Below are 17,857 nucleotides of genomic sequence, written 5' to 3'. Positions count from 1 at the left end.
CGCATGATGGAATTTAATCCAACGCTGTCAGAACTCTGCAGCTCGCTCCCTTTTAGATTTAATAATAACAATCGCTTATTGCCACAAGTAGGCTTCAATGAAGTTACTGTGAAAAGCCCCTAGTTGCCACATTCCGACGCCTGTTCGGTGAGGCTGGTATGGGAATTGAACCAGCGCTGCTGGCATTGTTCTGCATTGCAAGCCAGCTGTTTAGCCCACCGTGCTAAGAATTAAGAACATAAGGGCCAGGATTCTCCGAGCCTGCACCGGGGGAGGCCCGAATCCCGCTGCCCCGATGCCGACTGCCCTATTCTCCGGCGCCGTTTTATCGGGGGCCGACGGAATTCCCGCCACGCCGGTCGGGGGCCGTTGACAGCGGCTCCCCTGGCGATTCTCCGGGCCCCGATGGGCCGAGTGGCCGTAAAGTTTTGTCCATGCCCGCCGGCGTGAATTACTCACCTCACGCAAGGCGGGACCTGGCAGGTAAATGTGCGGGGGCGGTCCTGGGGGGCGGGGGGGATCCGACCCCGGGGTGGTCCCCACGGTGGCCTGGACCGCGATCGGGGCCTACCGATCTGCGAGTGGGCTGGTTCCGTGGGGGGCCTTCTTTCCTCCACGCCGGGCCCCTGTAGGACTCCGCCATATTGCCCGGGGGCCGGCGCGGAGAAGGGAACCCCCGCGCATGCGCGAGATCACGCTGGCCGTTCAGCCCATGTGCGAACTCGCACCGGCCCATCGGCGCTGGCTGGATGGCGCCAACTACTCCGCCGTCAACATAGCCCCCGGAAAATTGGAGAATTCCTCACTTTCGGGGCTGTTGACGCTGGCTGGAGTGGTTGGTGTCGGTTTTACTGCTGGCGTGGGGACGTAGCCCCATTTTCAGAGAATCCTGCCCAAGGTGTCCTCAAAACAGTGCTGAAAAGGTCAAATATACCCACCAAGCCACGGGAGACCCTGACTTGTGACTGCCCAAAATGGAAAAGTCTCATTGTGGAAGGCACCGGACGCATTGAGAAACTTTGCTGGGCTGGTGCAGAGGTGAAGTGGAGTCACCGGAGAGAGTGCACAAACCTCCAAACAATCCATCTATCCAGCCCTTGAAGCACCACTTCCCCGCACATGGCAAAGTCTGCAGATTGTACCATTTCAGAATGTATTGAGCTGGAGTGGGGGCAACTGGTGCTCTCTGCTGGCGGACCGCCTGAGAAGAGAAGATGGAAGCCAATATTTTCATGAACTGATGCAAAGGGAAGAGAAAATCGATCCATAACCAATGTTCTGTCACCCTGAAAGGAATGAAGGAAAGAGTGGGACATCTTCTACTGGGACGGCGTAGATAGCAAAGAAAGAAACTTTCATTTCTATAGCCTTGGTGTTACATCCTCAGAATGTTTTAAAACATTAAATCGCATTTGAAGAGTGGCCATTGTGGTTATACAGGCAAATGCAGAAGACAATTGCAGATTACGAACATACGAACTAGGAGCAGGATTAGGCCAATTGGTCCCTTTCAAGCTCGCTTAGCCATTCAATAAGATCATTGCTGATCTGTGACAGAGCAGTGGGAAGCCTTCAAGCAGTAGATAGCGAGAATACAGGACAAATTGGTAAAGACAAAAGGTGGGACCAAGACCAGATGCCGGGATGCCAACAGACATAAAGGTCAGGATTTTAAAAAATAGAGAAGCTTATGGCAGATACTGAGGGATCAATGTAGCACAGTCACCAGAGGAGTCAAGAAAGTCCAGGGGGGGAACTTAAAAAGGAAATTAGAGTGCACGAAAAGCTTTGGCGGGTAGAATAAAGGAAACGCAAAGATTTTTTAAAAATCTATAAAGAAGAAGAGAATAAGGGCGGCATGGTGGCACAGTGATTAGCACGGAGCCGAAGACCCGGGATCAATCCTGGCCCCGGGTCACTGTCCGTGTGGAGTTTGCACATTCTCCCCGTGTCTGCGTGGGTCTCACCCAAAGATGTGCAGGCTAGGTGGATTGGCCACGCTAAATTGCCCCTTAATTAGAAAAAAAGAATTGGGCACTCTAAATTTAAAAAAGGGAAGGGAATAAATAAGGAATGAGTAGGGAAAATTAGGGACCAAAATGGTAATCGGTGTGTGGACCCAGAAGACATGAGTACAGTCCTCAATGAATACTTTGCATCAGTCTTCACAATAGAAGAGGCGGATTCAGGTGATGACTGTGAAATATTAGGAGAAATTAACAGAGAGAGAGAGAGAGAGAAGAGGTACTAGCAGGTTTAACAGCCTTGAAAATGGATAAATTCACAGGCACAGATGACATGTATCCCAGGTTGTTGAGGGAGGCACGGGAGGAGATATCAGAGGCATTGGCAGTAATTTTCAAATCCTCCCCGGCCACAGATGAGGTGCAAGAGGACAGCTAACATTGTCCCATTATTGAAAAGGGAGATAGGGAAAGACCAGGAAATTATCCCAGTCTGTCTGACCTCGGTGGTGGGGAAACTACGAGAAAGAATTCTGAGGGACAGAATATATTTGCACTTGGATTAATCAGGGATAGTCAGCATTGATTTGTTAAGAGAAGGTTGTGTTTGACAAATTTAATCACATTTTCTGAGGAGGTAACCAGGATTGTTGATGAGGGTAATGAATTTGATATGGTCCATGCGGACTTTACCAAGGCTTTTGATAAGGTCCCTCATGGCAGACTGGTCAATAAAGTAAGGGCCCATGGGATCCAAGGAAAAGTGGCACATTGCATCCAAAACTGACTGAGAGGCAGGAAGCAGAGGCTGATGGTAGAGGGATGTTTCACTGGAAGTCTGTTTCCAGTGGGGTTCCACAAGGCTCAGTGCTGGGGCCCTTGCTATTTATGGTGTACATTAATGATTTGGATTTAAATGAAGGAGTATGATCAAGAAGTTTGTGGATGACATGAAAATTGGTGGGGTGGTAAGTAGTGAGGAGGATAGCTGCAGACTGCAGGAGGATATCAATGGATTGGTCAGGTGGGCAGAACAGTGGCAAATGGAATTCTGTTGTGTTAGCTTGTGGCACCTGTCCATATGCGATGATGGCAAAGAGACCTCTACCATATGCATCCAGAATCTTGGGGGACTCAGATTGAAAAGAAAGGATTTGGAGGTTATTTTTGGGGTGAAGAGATTCCACCCATATGTAAACGGTCGACATTTCACAATCGTAACCGGCCATAAACCCCTGCTGGACCTTTTTGAAGAGGATAAAATGATTCCCCCCATCGTCTCGGCTCAGGTCCAACGTTGGGCATTGTTGTTAGTGGCCAATGAATACTCTCTAGAACACCACCCAGGAACACACATTCCCAACGCGGATGCCCAGAGTCGTCTCCCGCTGTCCACAAGCTTGGCCCATCTGCCAACATTGGAAGAAGTCATCATGGCCTTGAACTTCCTGGATACTTTGGCAGTATCCGTGAAGCAGATTCAAGTGTGGACTCAGGAGAACCTATAAAAAAAAGAAAGCCGTGGGACTTGTGGAAGTTCATAAGGAGCATTCTGAAAAAGTAGCGAAAGTGAAGAATACTACAGGGCAGACTGTAGCATTTGGGTGGGGTTACTGGGTTACGGGGATAGGATGGAGGGTGCTCTTTCCAAGGGCCGGTGCAGACTCGATGGGCTGTATGGCCTCCTTCTCCACTGTAAATTCTATTTAAGAAAACACACTGACAAGATTGTGCCATATGATCCTCAGTGGCACAATCCGAGGACGCCCCACAGATGACATGAAGCCCTTCCTCACTAAAAGACTAGAACTGAGTGTAGAAGATGGCATCAACCTGTGAGATGCCCAGGTAGTCACGGCCTGCCCAAATCAGCACCGACTCTGACGGAATTACACAATGGACACCCCGGGGTATCCAAGATGAAAATGTTCACAAGGAGCGACGTCTGGTGTCCCGGGCTCAGTACAGACATTGAGAGTCTAGTGAAGTAGTGCACCATCTGCTTGGAGAACCAGAGGTTACCACCCTCTGCCTCTTTACACCCATGGGAATGGCCGGGAAGACCATGGATGTACATGAACTTCGTTGACCCGTTCTTGGAATCGATGTTGCATACTATGGTCAATGCCCACTCAAAATGGTTAGAAGTGCATTGTATATCCTCCACAACTTCTCATGCAGCAATAGAAAAACTCCAGCAAAGTTTCTGTACCCACAGCATACCAGAGGTCCTCGTATCTGTTAATGTCACTTCCTTTGCCAGTGGAGAATTTCAGGCATTCATGATGTTGAACACATCAGAACGGTGCCGTCCCATCCACTGTCTAATGGCCTGGCCGAACGGGCAGTTCAGGCATTTAAAACCGGAATGAAGAAACAGCCTGCTGGTTCCTTGGACACAAAATTGGCTGGGTTCCTCTTTAACTACAGAAGCACGCTGTACACGATGACGGGAGTCGCACCCAGCGGAATTGTTAATGGGACAATGACTGCACACCAGGCTCAGCTGCTGTTCCCCAACTTCGGGGGAAGGTGGAGTCAAAGCAGGAGATCCAAATAAGGAACTATGACACCAGAAGACTCGAAAGGACCTTCAGAACAGGAGATGCTGTCTATGTGCGGGCCTTTGGAGATGGCTTTTAATGGATCCCAGGAATTGTGCAGGAAAAGACTGGTCTTGTTTCTTACAAAGTCAAAGTCCAAGCGAAGGCCGTGAAACAACAGCTGGACCACCTGAAAAGCAGGGAGCCCACCCCACATTGTCAGCAGAGATGGTATCCTTGATGCCCGCTACACCCACCTCTAGCAGGGGACTCAGCCGATGGGGGACTTGAGAGTCGTTCCCCTGACGATGAAGATTCAGAGTCGAAAATGGAGACTCCTCCGCAGGAGGTCAGCACCAAAGATGAGCCTCCATCTGTGGCCCTTTGGCGCTCATCAAGGAAGCGACGATCCCCAGTCCACTTCACGTCGTTCAATCCGGCTCCACCTGCCACTGGCCCGAGGCCTTGTGCCAAGTGACGAAGGAGGCGTCATCGCCACGGGGGTGGCGGAGATGATTCGGACTTGAGGGGGAAAGGATGTGATAACCCTCATGAGGACCAGGGGGGGATCACTGATTGATCACTCCGTGGGCTTCATAGAGTATGAGTTCCCGATAGTTCTGTGCTGGGACGTTTGTTTTGTGTGCTGCTATTATTTTGACCTTAAAATTAACCAGTTTGGCCTCCTGGAAATTGAACCGAGTGCACATCCACAGATCCCTGAAGGTGGCAAGATAGGCAGATAAGGTGGCTAAGGAGGTATAAGGGAAACGTGCCTTTATTAGCCTCGGCTTAGAATACAAGAGCAAGGAGGTCATACTGGAACTGTATAAAATACTGGTTAGGCCACAGCTAGCGTTCTGAATACAGTTCTGGTCACCACATTATAGGAAGGGTGTGATTGCACTGGAGAGGGTGCAGAGGAGACTTACCAGGATGCTGCCTGGGCTGGAGGGTCTGAGCTATGAGCAGAGATTGGATAGGTTGGGGCTGTTTTCCTTGGAGCAGCGAAGGTTGGGAGGGGACCTGACAGAGGTGTCTAAGATTACGAGAGACGTAGATACAGTCGATAGGAAGGCACGCTTTCCATTGGTAGAGGGGTCAATACCAAGAGGGCATTGATTTCAGGTAGGAGGTAGAAGGCTAAGAGGGAAGTTGAGGAGAAACGTTTTCACCCAGAGGTTGATGGGAGTCTGGAACTCGCTGCCTGAAAGGGTGGTCGAGTCAGACACTCCCGTAACATTTAACAAGTATTTAAATATTCACTTGTGCTGCCGTAACCTCCAGGGCTATGGGCAAACTCACTGGAAAATGGGATTAGTGTAGTCAGATCTTTGTTGACCAGCATGGTCTGAATGGGCTGAATGGCCTCCTTCTCTGCTGTAAACATCTATAATCTATGATTGTAACTTCAACCCCGCATTCCTGATTACCCCAGATTGTACAAACTGCAAATGGAATAGGTTTTAATGTCAAAGGAAGAGGGAACGTCGGTCAGCACAGGATATTAGTTCACTGTTCATGAATAGTGCTACAGGATCATTCAGACCCACCTGAACCAAGCTGAACTCCCTACCTAACGGCACCGTGGACGTGTGCGTCAACACGAAGGCAGCTCACCGCCACCTTCTCATGGGTAATTAGAAATGGGCAATAAATGCTGGCCTTGCCAGCGACAGCCACATCCAAAAGAAGGATGAAGAAAACACCAACAGAACCTGAAATCGTATCTGAGGGACAGCGTTTTAGACAATGCAGCACTGCCCCAGTACTGCTCCAGACCAGGGGCAGAGTTTCAACCCACAGGTTTGTGACTCAGAGTGAGAACACCATCATGGAACCACGCTAAGATTTCCCTCAAAGAACTCCCAGGTACCTTCTTTTACAGCTTTATTAGGATTAAAATGACCAAAACTGATATGCTTTATTTGGCGATTTTCCTAATCACACTGCCCTCGCATGCACCCCGGTCTCAGGCATTACCTTATCACAAATTCGTGAGTGTCAATCTCTTGCCCACAGCCACTGTTGAGCAGAATCCCAGAATTTCCTACAATCGCGCACTGTTTGAAATGCTTATTTTTCATTGGCGATGTCCTTGGTAACAGCTCGTACAGGCTATGGGATATATTCAGGGTCCTGTCCCTGTCAAATATATAATGAATAATATCTCCGGCTTTCAGTCTGCCCTTTAAGACCGAAATGTCCTTCTCTGCATCCAGGAACTTTAGTATGTCCTTCCTAGGAAAGGGAAAAGAGAGCAAAGTAAATTGTAAATGACGGAACAATGAAGGTGTTTTTATGATGCTGTTTAGATTTACACTCCATCCATAATACAGCTGCCAGCAGCAGCCCTGACCCCAGCAGCAGCACTGTCATCATAAAACCATTCACCGCAAATGGAGGCCATTCAGCCCTCATGGCTGTGCTAGCCCTTTGAAATAACTATCTAATTGGTTTCACTCCCCTCTCTTTCCCCTTGAAGAAAGATTTGCATTTATATAGTTCTTCTCATGGCCTCAGGACATCCCAAAGCATTTTACAGCCAACTAAACAACTTTGAAGTGTGGTCGCTGTTTGATTTTTAGCTTCAGGTACTGACGGCGGGATTCAAATGGTCAGGATTCGTTTCAAGAACATTCCATTTGTGAAATGGAAGGACGTGACTTTATCTGCACATGCTGGGAATTTCCGTTAGGTAATCTAAACAAAAGTTCCATCCTGGGTGTAGGGACTCTGGGTTATTTGCCAGTTTCTGTTATACACCAGAGGTCCCTCTAATGGAAGACATGGAGATCCTACAGTACAAATCTTAGAAATCACAGAACAGACATGACACAGGGCGCGATTCTCCGGCCTCGTTGCGCTCTCGCTCAAGTGAAACGAAGCCGGTGAATGGTCGGAGAGGCCAAAAACAAGATGCGCGTCAGGCGGCAAACAGTTTGCGATGCAACCGGCCGGCTCCCGTAGGTGAAATCAGGATCTTACTATAGCGAGAAACGATTATCACCACTTAAGTCCCATTTCCATACAATTAACAACAGCCTCTTTTAGCAGGGGCTGGGGAATGCGGTCTCGGCGAATCAGCTGGCGAGCCTTCATTTGCGATGAGAAGCCCATGAGGCCTCGTTAAGTGGACGAATTAATGTTGAATTGAGTTGCCGGCCTCGCTGGGCTGAGCACTGGGAAACTCGTGGCAATTCTCTCTCGCTTGCCACACATGGAAATATTTCTGGAGAATCACAGAGTACAAATGCAAGAAACGTAGAGTTCACCCTTTATCCTTTTTTAAAAAAATGTTTTTATTCAAAACTTTTCAATCGTTTTTACAAACCACTACAAAAAAAAATATAATGCAAAGAGAACAAAACAATATGCCAACAAAAACAATTAATCCTCTAACAAATTAACAATTTAACAAACAAAACAAAACAAGGTGGGGCATTTGCCCCTTACACATAAAATGAAATCCCTCTGGACTGCTGCTGCTGCTGACCTCCATCTAACGTTCCGCGAAAAAGGTCAAGGATCGGTTGCCACCGCCTGGAGAACCCCTGCAAGGACCCTCGCAAGGCAAAACTTTATCCTTTCCAGCCTGAGGAACCCCGCCATGTCACTGACCCAAGCCTCTACGCTTGGGGGCTTCGCGCCCCTCCACATTAACAAGAGCCTTCTCCGGGCTACCAAGGAGGCAAAGGCTAGAACTCCGGCCTCTTTCGACTCCTGCACTCCCGGATCATCCGATACCCCAAATATCGCTAACCCCCAGCTCGGTTGTACCCGAGTGTCCAAGACCTTGGACATAGCCTTTGCAAAGCCTTTCCAAAAGTGCCGGGCATGTCCAAAACATATGGGCATGGTTCACTGGGCTCCCTGAACATCTCACACACCTGTCCTCCACCCCAAAGAACTTACTCATTCTCACCCCTGTCATATGTGCACCACCTTAAACTGAATCAGGCTCAGCCTGGCGTAAGATGAGGAGGAATTGACCGTGCCCAGGGCATCAGCCCACAGGCCCTCATCCAGCTTCTCACCCAGCTCCTCCTTCCACTTGCCCTTTAGCTCTTCCACCGAGGCCTCCTCCGCCTCCTGCAGCTCCTGGTATATGTCCGATACTTTGCCATCCCCAACCCACACGCCCGATACCACCCTGTCCTGTATCCTCCGGGCAGGTAGCAGCGGGAATTCACACCTGCTTTTTCACAAACGCCCGAACCTGCATGTACCTAAAAGTGTTCCCCGGGAGCAACCCAAATTTCTCCTCTAGCGCCCTCAGGCTGGCAAAAGTCCCATCAATAAACAGGTCCCCCATCCTTTTGATTCCCGCCCTGTGCCAGCTTAGGAACCCGCCGTCTATCCTACCTGGAACGAACCTGTGGTTGTTCCTTATCGGGGTCCAGATTGAGGCCCCAAACTCCCCCCTATGCCGTCTCCACTGCCCCCAAATCCTCAGTGTCGATGCCACCACCGGGCTCGTGGTATACCGTTTTGGCGGAAGCGGCAACGGTGCCGTCACCAGTGCCGGCAGGCTAGTATCTGTACAGGACGCTGCTTCCAACCGTTTCTACGCCGCCCCCTCTCCCTCCATTACCTATTTCCAAATCATAGACGCATTTGCTGCCCAGTAATAGCTGCACAAGTTCGGCAGTGCCAACCCTGCGCTCCAAGAACAGTCTCTTAACCCGCGGGGTCTTATTTGCCCACACAAATCCCATAATGCTCCTATTTACCTGCTTGAAAATGGACTTGGGGATGAGAATGGGCAGGCACTGGAAGACGAACAAGAACCTAGGGAGGACCGTCATCTTTACGGACTGCACCCTGCCCACCAGGGAGAGTGGCAACATGTTCCACCTCCTAAAGTCCTCCTCCATCTGATCCATCAGCCGCACTAAATTGAGCTTGTGCAAGACCCCCCCAGCTCTTGGCCACCTGGATGCCCGAGTACCGAAAGCTCCTCTATACCATCTTGAGCGGTAGCTCTCCCAACCTCTTTTCCTGGCCCCTCGCATGCACCACAAAAAACTCGCTTTTTCCTACATTTAGCTTGCATCCCGGGAAGTCTCCAAAATCCTTAAGTATCCGCATGACCTCCCCCATCCGAAATTAAATGAAAATGAAATTCCCTCCCCCGGATCCGCAATGTACAGAAGCAGGTCATCCGCATACAGTGAAACACGGTGCTCGTCCCCCCCCCGAACCAATCCCCTCCAGTTTCTAGACTCCCTTGACGCCATGGCCAGCGGCTCAATCGCCAGGGCAAACAGCAGGGGGGACAAGGGGCATCCCTGCCTCATTCCACGATATAGTCTAAAGTACCCCGACCGCCGCCGGTTCGTCGAAACACTCGCTACCGGGGCCTGATACAACAATTTGACCCACCCTATGAATTCCTCCCCAAACCCAAATCTGCCTAACACCTCCCACTCCACCCGGTCAAAGGCTTTCTCCGCATCCATTGCCACTACCACTTCTCCGTCCCCACCCTCCGAGGGCACCATCATCACATTCAGAAGCCTCCGCACATTCGTATTCAGCTGCGTGCCCTTCACAAACCCCGTCTGATCCTCGTGAATCACTCCCGGGACACAGTCCTCAATCCTAGTGGCCAAGACCTTGGCCGACAGCTTGGCATCCACATTAAGGAGCAAAATAGGCCTATAGGAGCCGCATTGCAGCAGGTCCTTATCACGCTTGTGGATAAGCGAGATCAGAGCCTGCGACATCGTCGGGGGAAGGATTCCTGTTTCCTTAGCCTCGTTAAAAGTTCTCAACAGCAACGGGCCCAACAGCTCCGAGAATTTCCTATGGAACTCTACGTGAAACCCATCCGGCCCCGGGGCCTTGCCCGCCTGCATACGCCCCAACCCCTTAATTAGTTCCTCCATCTCAATTGGGGCCTCAAACCCCTCTAATCACCCTTCCACCACCTTTGGAAACCTCAGTTAGTCCAGGAACTGCCTCATCATCTCCCCTCCCTCCGGGGGTTCTGACTCGTATAATTTACCATAAAAGTCCTTAAAGACCTCGTTAATCTTTGCCGAGCTCAGCACCATGTTCCCCCCCTATCTCTAATTCCCCAATCTCCCTAGCCGCCTCCCTCTTCCGCAGTTGATGCGCCAGCATCCGACTTGCCTTCTCCCCATACTCATACACTGCTCCCTGTACCTTCCTCAACTGGGCCTCAGCCTTCCCCGTGGTTAGCAAATCAAACTCCGTTTGAAGGCTCAGGTCCTCCTTCAACAACCCCTCCTCGGGGGATTCCGCATACCTCCTATCCACTCTCAGTACCTCCCCTACCAACCTCTCCCTCTCCATCCTCTCCCTCTTCTCCCTGTGAGCCCTGATTGAGATTAAATCCCCCCTGACCACTGCCTTCAGCGCCTCCCAGACCACACTCACCAAAACCTCCCCATTATCATTGGCCTCCACATATCTCTGGATGCACCTCCGGACCCGCCCACAGACCTCCTCGTCCGCCAGTAGTCCCACGTCCATTCGCCACAGCCGGCGTTGGCCTCTCTCCTCCCCCATCCCCAGCTCCACCCAGTGCGGGGCATGGTCCGAGATCGCAATGGCCGAATACTCCACCCCCTCCACTCTCGGAATTAGCGCCCTGCTCACCACGAAAAAATCTATCCGCGAGTAAGCCTTGTGTACATGGGAGCAGAAGGAAAACTCCTTCGCCCTTGGCCTGGCAAATCTCCACGGATCCACTCCCCCCATCTGGTCCTTGAACCCCCTCAGGACCTTGGCCGCTGCCGGCCTCTTCCCCGACCTCGACCTAGACCGATCCAATGTTGGGTCCAGGACTGTATTAAAGTCCGTCCCCCCCCCCCCCCCCCCCCCCACACACCCCACCCCCATTACCAAACTACCTGACTCCAGATCCGGAATCCGGCTCAGCATCCGCTTCATGAACCCTGCATCGTCCCAGTTTGGGGCATACACATTCACTAGCACCACCTGGGCCCCCTGCAGCCTGCCACTCACCATAACATAACGACCCCCCCTTATCTGCCACAATACCCACCGCCTCAAATGCCACCCGCTTACTCACCAAGATTGCGACCTGCTCACCCTTTATCAATCACTGGCGAGACCTTAGCTGATTGGGCACAACATTTTAGGAAGGATGTCAAGATGAAGACAATGAAGGGATTTACTCCTGGGTTTTTCTATTCTGTCATGTGATGTGAGCACTGCTGGCAAAGTCAGCATTTTTGTGCATTGGTGAGGCCGCACCTCGAATATTGTGTGCAGTTTTGGTCTCCTTATCTGAGGAATGTTGTTCTAGCTATAGAGGAAGTGCAGCGAAGGTTTACCAGGCTGATTCCTGGGATGGCAGTATTGACGTACTAGGAGAGATTCAATCAGTTAGGATTGTATTCGCTGGAACTCAGAAGAATGAGGGGGATCTCATAGAAACCATGATCAGAATGAATAGCGGAGCGGGTTTGAAGGGCCGAACGGCCTCCTCCTGCTCCTGTTTTTTCTATGTTTTCTTTTTCTATGTCCCTTACCCTTCCCGCTTATCCTTCTGTTTGGGGAAAAGACTAAAATGCCTTCGTTCACAACTATGATCCCTCATTCCTTGTATCATCTGTGAATTCTCACTGCCTTTCTTCCATGGCTCTAATATCCTTCCAATAATGCAAGCCTACCTAGACACATGCCCCCACCCGGTAACCCTACCTAACCTTTTGGACACTAAGGGGCAATTTAGCATGGCCAATCCACCTAACCTGCACATCTTTGGAACTGTGGGAGGAAACCGGAACACCCGGAGGAAACTCATGCAGACACGGGGCGAAAGTGCATACTCCACACAGACAGTCACCCGAGGTCGGAATTGAGTCCCTGGCGCTGAGAGGTAGCAATGCTAACCACTGTGCCACCCTGCCGCCCCCTAATTTCAAAGCGAGAAACTTGCGACTGTGTTTTTTGCAAGCCTAGCAGCAATTTCAAATTGGGATTTCTCTTTACAACCAGATGACAAGCTTGGGCTAGAATATGCCGCCCAGTTACATCAGGAGCACTCTGCTTGTCTGCGGTATCACTGTTGCTTCTTCTGTGAACCCTGGGGGTCCTGCTCATCTGGACCATTTGACTGCATCAATAATCCTATCCCCGTCCCTGTCCCCACACCTGTCCCCAGCAGCCCACCAGCAGCACTCCCATACAAGGCGTCACACCACCAGCAAGCAATGTACTGGTGCCCTCAAGCACACTGGCCAGGAAAGTACCCAGAATCAGTGCAGGGGAGGCAAACTGGGCAGCTCCACTGACGCCAACCCAAATAACGACGCTGCCAAAAACCAGGCCCGAATTGAAACTGCTGTTGTACTCTTCCAAAAAGGAGTTGCGTTTACCTCACAACGTATACTTCAGATCATTTCTTTCCACCTCAGTAAATTGTTCGCCTGACGAAACTCATTGGTCTTGTTCTACAGGAGCTCCCTTGTGGAACTCGAAGTGGTCTTGGTGACACAGAGTCACACATTTGAATTTTTGACCTGTTCTGTGAAGAACGTTTGATGTTTCTCCAGTATCTCCTGCACCAATTTCTCATCCAAAGGAACCTTCATCAGCTGGAGTGGTGTTGTGATGTTATTGAGCGTTTCTGAATTGCTTCAGCAAAAAGCTTCGTCTTAGGAAACAGCGGAGAGCCAACTGGGGGCACCTCATTCGTATCTTTTCGTGCACTGATGGGCAAAGTTCTCAGGACACAATTCAAGTAATTCGTCAACTCGTTTTTGAAAACCACACCCATGCCTGTCCAATTTCTCTTGGATTTCATGTCGATCTCTATTCCTGGGAAGCGCATTAGGAAGCAGGGAACCTTTGTTAGCAGCGACATTGGATAACCTTTGTTTCAGAGTTAGATTTCTAAATTTTCTGGCTTGTTTCATTCCAGGCCGCTCCCCAGACCTCTCACATCCAAACTAGACTGGAACAAAGATGTCCAGTTGCTGAATAGTCTCCAGATTGAGAACCAGCCCGACACATTGCGCCACATGGACCAACATCTCCAAATAATCCAGGCCGGCCGGCGTAATCTTCGAAGATGTCACCTGATCAATCTATTTCCCAAGTACAACATAGGCCGGAATGCTCCAGTCTTTGGGATTCACTTTTCCTGCTGGCAGCACACCCTCACCACGGGTTTCTAGGTGGCGTGGGATGGCTTCAATGGAACACCCCACTGACAATCGGTGAAAAGACATAATCCCGCCGCCACGAATGGTGTGCCGGTGAGAAACATGCGGCTGGGGGACCGGAGAGTCCGGCCCATAATCTCCTTGCTTCAATAATCAGTGCCCGGATGTAGAAATCCTATTTGCCCTATTGTGTGGCCCTTTATTCTTATACTGCCCCTTTTATAGACCTTATTATCTGAATCCCTAAACACCTCTGTTCCTTCATTCATCAAGAATCCCGCTAGTTACGGTGTCCTTTCTTCATTATTCTGTTTCCACAAATGATTTCCTTATATTTGACTACAATAATCTGCATCCGCCCACAATTTGCCTACTCTGCCAATCTATTGACACCATTCTGCGATCTGTCTTTGCTGTGCCTCTAATTTGGTAACACTATCGATCTTCGTTAGCCGCCATTTTTGTGCCTACACCCAAATTGTTATCCAAAGAGGAAATGAAAGCGGTCGCAGGGTAGTTTCTTTGGATGTAACGCTCTGAGTCCTGCCAATTAAAAAAATACCAACAACATTTTTGTGGTAAACCACGTTATTGTGTTCATTGTATTATATTCACTGTGCTGTGTTGTATACGCCTGGGCTTGTCCAGGCTGGCTCCGCCTGTGGCTCCTCCCCTCGGGGTTTCTGTATAAAAGTGGCAGTTCTCTGCCTCCAGACCCAGTTCGGGTCCAGAGGCAGGAGGCTTGCTGTTTAGTGTATTAAAGCCTCAGTTACGTTTATCACTCGTCGTCTATTATTGATGGTGTATCAATTTTCTTTTTGCATCATCTTTCTGTTCAGCCTTGCTGCACTTAAGGCTCAGTCAACATTACAACCCCATGTCACTCCATTCGAATGAATGGCTCCAGTTTCGCACATGTACTTCTAATGCATCTCACATTTGCGTACACATAGAAGCCCTGCCACGTTATACTCTCCCCCCACCCCCCACCCCCGACCTTCCTTTCAGTTCCTCTTCTTCCTGCATCACCTCTGGCAATCTGACACAAGATGCATTTTGTGTTATTTCTGATTTCTGTGGAACTCTGCCATACTGAACCCATCCTCCACTTGCTCCAGGTTTTCCTCTCACCAACCTTGCCAACTCAAGTGCTCCCCCCAGAGAATGAACCAGTTGGGATCCAGGTTCAGCTGTGCCAATGATTCTTGACTGGCTCATCCTTTGCATAGTGTGTTAGGAGCAACAATTAATATTGTGAAGCTGCAGTCAGGCCCTTGCCAGCAATCTGTGAATGCTGACACTTTGTGCTTGTTCTAATTCCTTAGACCATTAATTGAGATCATAGTGTCGGTGCCCTTTCACTAAAGGGTAAAAACAGCTCGAGCCGAATTAACAGAAATCTCAAAGGAATGAAAAATTTGAACCTGGAGTCGCTACAGTGTCCGGTTTTACACTCAATCTCCGCACTTGATGACTCATAGTTCAATTCAATGGGTGGAAAGGATTTAAGGGCTTTTGTCAGTGCAAGCTGACTACGAGAGCTGTAACATGCACTCACAGAAAAACACCTGCAGACATATAGCCAAAGGGAAACAACAACTTTCATTTATATAGCATCGCTAATGCACTGACATATACAAGGCACATCACAGCAGTGTAATCAGACAAAATTTGACACTGAGCCACAGAAAACCAGTTGGGCAGGTCTTGGTTAAAGAGGTAAGTTCCGGGCAGCATGGTGGCTCAGTGGTTAGCACTACAGCTTCATGGCGCCGAGGTCCCTGGTTCGATCCCAGCTCTGGGTCACTGTCCATGTGGAGTTTGCACATTCTCCCGTGTTTGCGTGGGTTTCGCCCTCACAACCCAAAAGATGTGCAGGATAGGTGGATTGGCCATGCTAAATTGCCCCTTAATTGGAAAAAAGGAATTGGGTACCCTAAATTTATATTGACAAAATGAAAGAGGTAAGTTCCGCAAGAGCATCTTAAAACTATAAACTATGTGGGCAGCATGGTAGCACAAGTGGATAGCACTGTGGCTTCACAGTGCCAGGGTCCCAGGTTCAATTCCCCGCTGGGTCACTGTCTGTGCGGAGTCTGCACGTTCTCCCCGTGTCTGCGTGGGTTTCCTCCGGGTGCTCCGGTTTCCTCCCACAGTCCAAAGACGTGCAGGTTAGGTGGATTAGACATGATAAATTGCCCTTAGTGACCAAAAAGGTTAGGAAGTGTTATTGGGATATGGGGGATAAGGTGGAAGTGAGGGCTTAAGTGGGTCGGTGCAGACTTGATGGGCCGAATGGTCTCCTTCTGCACTGTATGTTTCTATATATTCTATAATAATAATCTTTATTAGTGTCACAAGTAGGCTTACATTGAGCCACCTGAGGGGCGGCAGTGTCGTAGTGGCATTGTCGCGGGACTAGCCCAGCGATCCAGAATCCTGCTTTAGGGACCTGGGTTCAAATCCCGCCATGGCAGATGGTGAAATTTGAATTCAATTAAAATCTGGGGTTAAGAGTCTAAAGGTCGCCATGAAACCATTGTCGATTGTCATAAAAACCCATCTGGTTTACTAATGTCCTTTAGGGAAGGAAATCTGCCGTCCTTACCCGGTCTGGCCTACATGTGACTCCAGATCCACGGCAATGTGGTTGACTCTAAAATGAAGTGAAAATCGCTTATTGTCACAAGTAGGCTTCAAATGAAGTTACTGTGAAAAGCCCCTAGTCGCCACATTCCGGCGCCTGTTCGGGGAGGCTGGTACGGGAATTGAACCGTGCTGCTGGCCTGCCTTGGTCTGCTTTCAAAGCCAGCGACTTAGCCCTGTGCTAAACAGCCCCTGCCCTCAGGGATGGGCAACAAATGCTGCCCCAGCCAGCGAGGTCCACATCCCATGAGGGACTTTAGCACAAGGGTAATGATTTTAAATTTAAGTTTCAATGATCAGAAAAACTGACAAATTGCAAGAAGTACAACAGTGTGATCACCTTTGACCTGGAAGTAATTTGGAAAATTTGGAATTTCTTTAAAAGGTTTGTGGAGTCTGTAATTAAGAATGTTTGAAAAGAGCTTGGAAGTTTTCATCAATTGTAACGGGATCAAATGTAATTTTCTTGGATAATGAGGAATATTGGTCAATATGATCGTGTGGCTTGATCTGAAGGCAGTACCAACAAGAAAGAAGTTAAGAATGAAGCTTTGTGGCTGGCAGACACAAGGGGCAGAATTGTATAGCCATACCACGATGGGGGGTCAGGGCCAATAGAGGGGTAAGCCATTGTAAAGTCCATTGACGTCAATCGGACCGGAAAATCCAGCTGGTGATGGGGCTGTAAAATTCCACCCAAAAAGGATCAGCAGACAAAAAGGAGAGTTACAAGCAGACAAGCTGGAGGGTGAAGGCAATTCAGGTACAGATGCAGACTCAAAGAGAAAGCAGAAAGAGGAATATAGAGTATCTTTGTGAGGAGAAGAAACACAACTCTCAGGAAGAGGTCAGATTTTCTGGTTGGCGGAAAAGGAGACGGAGGCTCTGGCTGGCACTGTGCGAGCTGACTATAAAGGTCTAAAACCTGGAAAGCTGCGTGAATAGCTCAGTGACACTGAAGAGCTGGGCGCTTTCCCAGAAACGGCCGTGAACTGGAATTTTACTGTTTGATCAGCTGAAAAGGAACTCTGGAAAGTTACACATTAGGACAATTGTGCCTCAGAGAGAGAGGGGTTTGTGGAGATCCGCCTTGCTGATGATAATTGTATCCGTGAAACGCAAAGGTGAAGGCTCAATAGGACTTCTACCTGCCTGTGTGAATAAAGATTAGCATAATATGGAACTGTGCAGCTACAAAGTGGCACATTTATCCGGTGGAGGGGGGGTGATGATACAAATGCTTCGGTTTACATTTGCATAAGACGCATATTTGTTGTATCAATTATTCGAAGCGAAACTTATGTGAAGCATCATTTGTCTGCTAATTTTTTCCAATTAAGGGGCAATATAGCATGGCCAATCCACCTACCCTGCACATCTTTGGTTTGTGGGGGCGAAACCCACGCAAACACGGGGAGAATGTGCAAACTCCACACGGACAGTGACCCAGGGCCGGGATCGACCTGGGACCTCGGCGCCATGAGGCTGCAGGGCTAATCCACTGCGCCACCGTGCTGCCCCATTTGCCTGCTAATTGACA

The 17,857-nt window shown here is 49.4% G+C and overlaps 1 protein-coding gene across 1 annotated transcript in view; it reads right to left on the bottom strand.

The window, feature by feature from the left end:
- The window catches only part of LOC140387420 (alpha-2,8-sialyltransferase 8B-like), a 78,549-nt gene that overhangs the window by 13,257 nt on the left and 47,435 nt on the right, over positions 1-17,857 (bottom strand). Inside the window, exon 4 of the mRNA XM_072470509.1 lies at positions 6,491-6,748. Coding sequence (XP_072326610.1) covers positions 6,491-6,748 — 258 coding nt within the window. The remainder of the gene's footprint in view (positions 1-6,490; positions 6,749-17,857) is intronic.

This window comes from Scyliorhinus torazame, chromosome 12 (genome assembly GCF_047496885.1).
Source record: "Scyliorhinus torazame isolate Kashiwa2021f chromosome 12, sScyTor2.1, whole genome shotgun sequence".
Classification (NCBI taxonomy): domain Eukaryota; kingdom Metazoa; phylum Chordata; class Chondrichthyes; order Carcharhiniformes; family Scyliorhinidae; genus Scyliorhinus; species Scyliorhinus torazame.
Note: the sequence above shows the minus strand (reverse complement) of the source record. Positions and strands in the feature narration are given on the sequence as shown.